Source organism: Condylura cristata, unplaced genomic scaffold, assembly GCF_000260355.1.
Source record: "Condylura cristata isolate star-nosed mole 26May11 unplaced genomic scaffold, ConCri1.0 scaffold00021, whole genome shotgun sequence".
Classification (NCBI taxonomy): domain Eukaryota; kingdom Metazoa; phylum Chordata; class Mammalia; order Eulipotyphla; family Talpidae; genus Condylura; species Condylura cristata.
Window position 1 is genome coordinate 30,669,965 of NW_004567122.1, and position 7,360 is coordinate 30,677,324.

General features: G+C 37.6%; 1 protein-coding gene across 1 annotated transcript in view; it reads left to right on the plus strand.

Annotated features, from left to right (window-relative positions):
- Nucleotides 1–7,360, plus strand: part of LOC101624796 (protocadherin beta-14) — an 11,226-nt gene that overhangs the window by 2,391 nt on the left and 1,475 nt on the right. The window contains exons 2-3 of the mRNA XM_012727768.1: nt 32–201; nt 5,993–7,354. Of these exons, the coding sequence (XP_012583222.1) occupies nt 32–201; nt 5,993–7,354 (1,532 nt within the window). The remainder of the gene's footprint in view (nt 1–31; nt 202–5,992; nt 7,355–7,360) is intronic.

Below are 7,360 nucleotides of genomic sequence, written 5' to 3' on the forward strand. Positions count from 1 at the left end.
GCCACTTCCCGGGCCACCTGGTGGACGTCAGCGGCGCCGGGACGCTGTCCCACAGCTACCAGTATGAGGTGTGTCTTTCGGGGGACGCTGGGACCAATGAGTTCAAGTTTCTGAAACCGATTATCCCCAATTTTCCCTTCGACGAAACTAGCAAAAATATGGAGGAAAATGCGAACCTCCACAATAGTTTCGAATTTAACAGTAAATAAAATAATTATAGTTCTTTATAAACTGCGCTTACTTTCCCCTATCCGGTAATGGATTTCAGATTGCACTACTGCTGCATGCATTATTTCTCATGATATTATAGTTATTTTATGAAACGGAAATATAATCTGTTTTCTGGTTTCATGTGGTTGATCAAAAATTGTATTTATGAGTAATGTGCTAGGTTTTCTTGTAATAATGGGATTGTTATGTAAGACAATGTAATTATTTGAAGATACAACTAAGTATTGAGTGAATGCTACAACATACATAATAATGTTGAAACTAGGTGGGAAGTATATTGGATTTTTTTTTAAAGATTTATTTATTTATTCATACAGAACTGGGGTACAGGCCAGAGGCTCAGGGGTGGTGAGAGGCTTCACCAGAGACAGAGTGGGGAGCAGAACAGGCAGATCTACGAAGCACACTGCTGAGGGAAGCAGTGGGCGGGTCAGGAGAGGTCTGGCTCGCCATGTGGTCTCCTCCGGGGCAGGCGGCAGGCGGGAATCGAACTCATGCGGAAGCGGCCTCAGATTCTAAGTGCTGTGCTTTAACCCGCTGCGCCACCAGGAAGGGCCAGTATATTGGATTTTTAATCCAAGTTTGTGCCTGGAAATTTTCATCATAAAGGGTAAAAAAATAGCTACCACCCTATATTCAGTACTAGAAAGCCTTGTTTGGATTTTATTATATAACAATTTTCAAGAATTCCCTTATCACAAAATAAGAGACCATGCTGATTTTAAAAATTACTGATTTTTACATATTTAACAATTTTTGTTGATGATGTTATAGGCAATGAATCTTATATTTTGGCCTTTGATATTGCTATTTTTTCCTTTAAATACACTGTGCTTCACGGGTGACTTGTTGATGGGAAACCCGTGGGGATTACAATTGAGATGGGGAAAAAATGTACAAAATGATGTAAAAATAAACTTACATATATAAAAAAAACAACTGACCAGAAGAACCAGTCCAGCTCCAGGAATGCAGAAGCAGCAGCCAAGACACGTTTCTGTGTCAAAGGCCAGTGCCCAACACCAGGCACCCCAGATAATTGGTGCAAACTGGAGCCCCCAAGTTAGAAAGCCCGAAAGAACAGAGTGTAAAAGAGTGTCAAAACATTCATGTGCAGAGCTCTCCTGTCTCACCAGCTGCTCCCCTTAACAGTACCGTTCAATAAAGCCACATATTCTGTTCTCAAAAAAAAAAATACACTTAAATTTCATATTATTTTATACCATTTATTATAAGCCCAGAATGCTATTTAAGGTATTGCCCTGAGTGAAATCATCAGAAGAGGGCTCTCCCTGGTGGCGCAACAGATTAAAGCACTGCATTAGGAAGCTCTTGGAAGCCACTGCAGCACGAATTTGATCCTCCCCCAGGGAGCTGACCCACGTGGTGTGGCAAACCTCTCCTCACCCTTCCGCTGCTACCCTCAGCAGGATATTTCAGTAGATAGGCCTGTTCTGCTCCTCACTCTGTCTCTGGTGAATCTTCTCACCCAACACACCTCTGGTCTGTACCCCAGTTCTGTAAGCACAAATAAATAAATCTTTTTAAAAAATCATCAAAAGAATACATTAACATTTCTTAAGAAATTGAAATGGGGCTTCCCTGATAACTTAAGGGTTAAGTCTCAGTGCTATCACCATTACTCCCTGTGACCTGAGTTTCTTCCTGGGAACTATGAGAGCTGGCCCACATATGGTCTCACCAGCTGCTCCCCTCAGTAGTGTATTTCAGTAAATCCACCTGTCTCTTGTGAATTCTCTCAACCCTCTCCCTTCTTCTGGCCTATACCCAGTTATTTTTTATATGTGCAAAAAATAAGATTAAAACAAACAGACAAAAAAAGAAATTGGAGTTAACCTTCAAAAACTGTTAATGGAAATGACTTTCTCTTTTCTATTCATTACTTGTAGTTATCCTTAAAACTCTGGACTTTCACAGATAATCTCAAAGGAGGATATTTATGATTTATAGAAGCCTCATTGTGATATGTATATAGAGTCTCAAGTCTATAAGCACACAGCTTAATTGAGGATTACAGGTAGGGAATTTGATCACTAGGATGAGGTGTGGAATAGCACTAGGATGTATTGAAATTCTGATTCCCCAAGGAAGTTAAGATCTTCCTTGTTATCTTGAAGTATACTGATATGCCTGAGATTTTATATTTTAAGAAAGGATGGTATAGGCTATATAGACCAGCACCTCCAGTGAAAACAATTAGCTAGTAAGACATGAGTAAATTGAGCCAGGTCAAAGGAAACCCAGTGGTGATGTTCATGGGTGAATTTGTGGTGGGAAGTCCACAGGGATTACAACCGAGATGAAAATGTGCAAAATGAAGAATGATAAATATATATATATATATATATATATAATAAGCATTTCATGTCTTAAAAAAAGAAAGAAACCCAGAGAGATAAATTAGCTTCAAATCCACTTAATCTCTGAGAATATTCAGAATCCTGGGAAATTCGAACCTCTAATTCACTAGTTTATATAAGGTGTAGGAGCAAGGGACTCAATGTCCTAAGACTCTCCCATTCATAAGTATGGACACTTAGGAGGTAGATCCTCAGGGTGAGAGTAAACTGGAATTGTATGAGCCCTCTGTGTGCAGTTTTGGACTTCAACTTGATTTTCAGTGTTAAAGTTAATTTAAAGTGGTCATTCACAGGTAGTACTTCCAGCTTCTGAGGAAACCAAATGCAGAGAGCCTATAAAAGAAAGGTTGTATGTCCTAATCCTCAAATGATTCGTGCAATACTTTTTATATCCTTAAGTCAAAGTCAAGATAATTACATACACAAGGAAATACAACATCATAAGTAAAGGGTGGGGGGAACACAGCACTTTAAATGTTGTAATTATCAGACACAGTCTACAATATGTGAACCACTTTAACTGAAGTAAAAGTTAAACTTGAAGATGTACTGGGAACAAAAAACTATAAAATGAGACCTATTATAAAAGGACCAAACAGAACTCCTAGAAATGAAAAACATATCAATCAAATGTTTAAATTGAGTAAAAAGTTTAATACAAAATTAGATGCAGCTAAATAATTAATGAAATAAAAAATGTCATAAAATAAATGTATTTGATGCGGGTTGGAGAGTTAGTGATGTGAAAAACAGGAGATGGCTAGACACGTAGGGCAGAAAAAAAGGGTTTAACATGAATTTAACCAGAACTCTGGGTGAAAAAGATTGGATTTTCCAAGCAATATTTGAAGAAGTAATAACTAGGAATTTCCCAAAATTAATGAAAACAGATTCCAGAAATGCAAATTAACCAATTAACCTTAAGGAAAAAATTTTACAGAATATCTCAACATCACAGTAGAATTTTAGAAAGACATGACAAAGAGAAATCTTTTAAGAAAAATCATAGTAACCCTCAAATACATAGCTGCTATACTAACAACTATATTCCCTATTGAAGATTATTTTTCAATAGTAGCTTTTTTCAAAAGAAAAATGTATCTTAAAGAAATTAGCAAACCTTCCTACCTGAACAGTATTCTGGATGTGTCATGAAATAAGAATTCAAATCAACTGGATACCAGTTTTAAAATAATCAAGACCACAGGAGAAAAGTGTGTGAAGACTTCTCTCAAATACAATGACTTTTTACAAGTTTTGACTTTGCCCTCTCCTTGCCATAGTTCTCAATCTAGAGTTTGACCTATCTCTGTTTCTAGATTTCTTCATCATTTGTGACATTCATTTCTGCTCGTCACCTAAAACCATGAGCACTCTCTGGAGCTGCATTATTATTGAAATCAAAGTCAAACATCCTTCTCTTACTTTATGACCTACTAAAGCTCTCAAGGGCTTAAATCACAATTTATACTAATAAATCCCAAATTTGTCTTTTCAGTCAAAACCTCTTTCTTCAACATCATTTATGTAATGAAAATTGTTTCCATGAAGCAATCCATAGATAGACCTCAAACTCAACAGTTTTCCTTTTCTCAAAATTAAACATTTTCTCTAGCTCCAAACCTATTCTTCTCTCCTCTCTTCCTTCCTATGTTCACTCTGAGTTAATAGCACCACTATTCACTGAGCTCACTAAATCATTCCATTCTCTGTATATCTAATCTATCACTGTATCTATTTTATATTTATCACTCTAATGCAATCTTATTACCTCATTTGTAGTTGAGGCCAGATCATCTTTTACCTGTATTACTACAATAACTTTGAATTGGTTTCCTGCCTCTAGTCTTTGACCTCTCTAATTTATTGCCAACTTTGAAATAGGACAATATTTTGAAAAATAAAAATATGATCTTGTCACTTTTCTATTTAAATTCTTTTACTAATCTTGTATTTCTGCTGATTTAAAGTCCAAATACCTTGACATAACTTAAAAAATATTTGTTCATCTTTCTAATTTCAATTTTGGAGAGATTTTTCTCTGCTTGTTCCATGTCTCAGTTCAACTGACATTATTTCAGTTCTTTCAAAATACTTCTCTCATTTTGAATTTCTATAATCATATCTAGTTTGCCTGGAAAATTTCACCCCACATTCATTTAGTTTTGTTTTGCATTATTCCACTTTGTTTTTGTATATATCAACTTGGAATATATTTTTTTCAGAAAAGTCTTTCCTGAATTTCTGACTTCTGGTCAGATGACTTTCATCTATGCTCTTATAGCATGAACTTCCCCTCTCTTGGCATTCATTATGCTCTAGTTTAAATTGCTTTTCTGTCCCCTTTCAGAGGTGGAACTGTTTTGTTTATCACTTTATCTCCAACCTGTATCAAAGTCATACTTAGCACAAAGTGTATGCTCAATAAATATTTGCTGAACAAATGAATGAGTGAGTGAATAAAACGGTTAGATTTACACTTCTGGAAAGTCTGTATCTACAAAGTGATGAAATTCAGTTCTACAATTAAAATGGGTTCTAGTTTGTTAGCTTTTTAAAATGGTATCAGACTAGACATATCTTACTTTAGTCACCATTGTAGAGCATTTACTTTCGGTTCCTGCCATATTCATCTCTTACAGAATATTCCTAAATAAATGGTATCATTTTTTCAGCCTGAAATGTTCAGCCTTCCCAGAACAACTATTTGCATGCTTCAGAATCAGTTTCTAGGGCATGGGCTAATTCTTACTGTCTTTCATAAGAGTATTTTCTGAAAGTGGGAGGCAAATCATGGCCTCTGGTTCCCAATTCCAGTTTTCCCAAGAACTTCTTGCTTAGTAAATCAATCACATATGAGAGTCCTCTTCACTGCTTTTAGTAGTTATCTTCACAGAGAGATCATAACTTATATGAGTTTGGGGATAAATTTTAAAACATTCTTTTTCTATCACTCCAGTGGTTTGTGGTTTATTGTGCCATGGGCTGAAAGGCCACAGCACCATACTTCACAGTGAATACACTCAAAAATCAGGAATATAGGATAAACATATTTTTTATTATATTAACAAACGCACAAGGCAAGTCAACATTTTGCCTCAAACTTACTAAAGTTTAAAACCTGAGCATCTGCAGAGTCACATGGTGGCGCTGCAGGATAAGATGGAGAAAATTTTGTAATAGCAGATTGTCAGGTTCCATTAACCAGTGGAACAGAGAATCCTGAAAACACAGCAGGGGGAAAGAGGCTCTCAAAACAAGAGAAACGACAATACCCTGTTCAAAATTACAAATCTATCTCCAGTCGTTTGGGCTGATAAATGAGAGAAGCAACTCTGGGACTGAATTGAAACATTTCTACAGAAAGGCATTTGGCTAAGGCACCATGCAGTCTGGAGAGGGAAGCCCTCAGCGGATAAGGCAAGTGCTGCTTTTCTTTGTTTTCCTGGGAGGGTCTCTGGTGTGTTCAGAGACCCTGCACTATTCTGTGGCAGAGGAAACAGAAATTGGCTCCTTTATAGCAAACATGGTGAAAGACTTAGGTCTAGATGTGGAAAAACTGACTGCAAGGGGTGCCAGAGTTCTCTTTGATGACTATAAACAGTATTTGTGGCTGGAAACCCAAACTGGTAACTTGATCATAAATGAGGAACTGGACCGGGAAGCACTTTGTGATGTCACTGAGCCTTGTATATTGCATTTCCAGGTATTATTTGAAAATCCTTTGCAATTTTTTCGGGCTGAACTTTGGGTCAAAGATATAAATGATCATGCTCCCATGTTTCTGGACAAACATATACTTCTAAAAATCTCAGAAGGTACTTCTCTAGGAACCTCATTCCAAATGGATAGTGCTCAGGACTTGGATGTAGGAAAGAACAGTATCCAAAACTATACTTTAAGCCCCAACCCCCATTTCCACCTTAAATTACAAGATAATTATGATAGTACAAAATACCCAGAGCTGTTACTACAACAATCTCTGGATCGAGAGGAGAAGCCTGAGCTTGAACTAATGCTAACAGCCTGGGATGGTGGGTCTCCACCCAGGTCTGGTACTGTACTGATTCGTGTTTTGATCTTAGATATTAATGACAATGCCCCCCAGTTTGAGAAGTCCCTTTATGAGGTTCATGTACCAGAAAACAGTCCTTTGGACTCTTTGGTCACTAAGGTGTCTGCTACAGATTTAGATGCTGGAATAAATGGAGAGATATCTTATTTATTTTCCCACGTGTCCAGAGACATAAGGAAAACATTTGAAATCCATCCCATTTCAGGTGAGGTTCATTTAAAAGCACTTTTGGATTTTGAGATAATTCAGTCCTACACAATAAATATACAGGCAATGGACGGTGGGAGCCTTTCAGGAAAAGCAACCATTTTAGTTCGCATTGTAGATGTAAATGACAACCCACCAGAAATAGCCATGACATCGCTGATCAGTCCCATACCAGAAAATTCATCACCTGAAATGGTGGTTGCAGTGTTTAGCATAAGAGACCAGGACTCTGAGGACAATGGGAGGATGGTTTGTTCAATTCAGGACAACCTTCCCTTTCTCTTGAAGCCTACCTTCAAAAATTTCTACACCCTTGTAACGGAGCATTCCCTGGACAGAGAAAGCCAGTCCGAATACAACATCACCATCACGGTCACGGACATGGGCACCCCCAGGCTGCAGACCCAGCACAACATCACAGTGCTGGTGTCCGACGTCAACGACAACGCCCCCGCCTTCAGCCAAA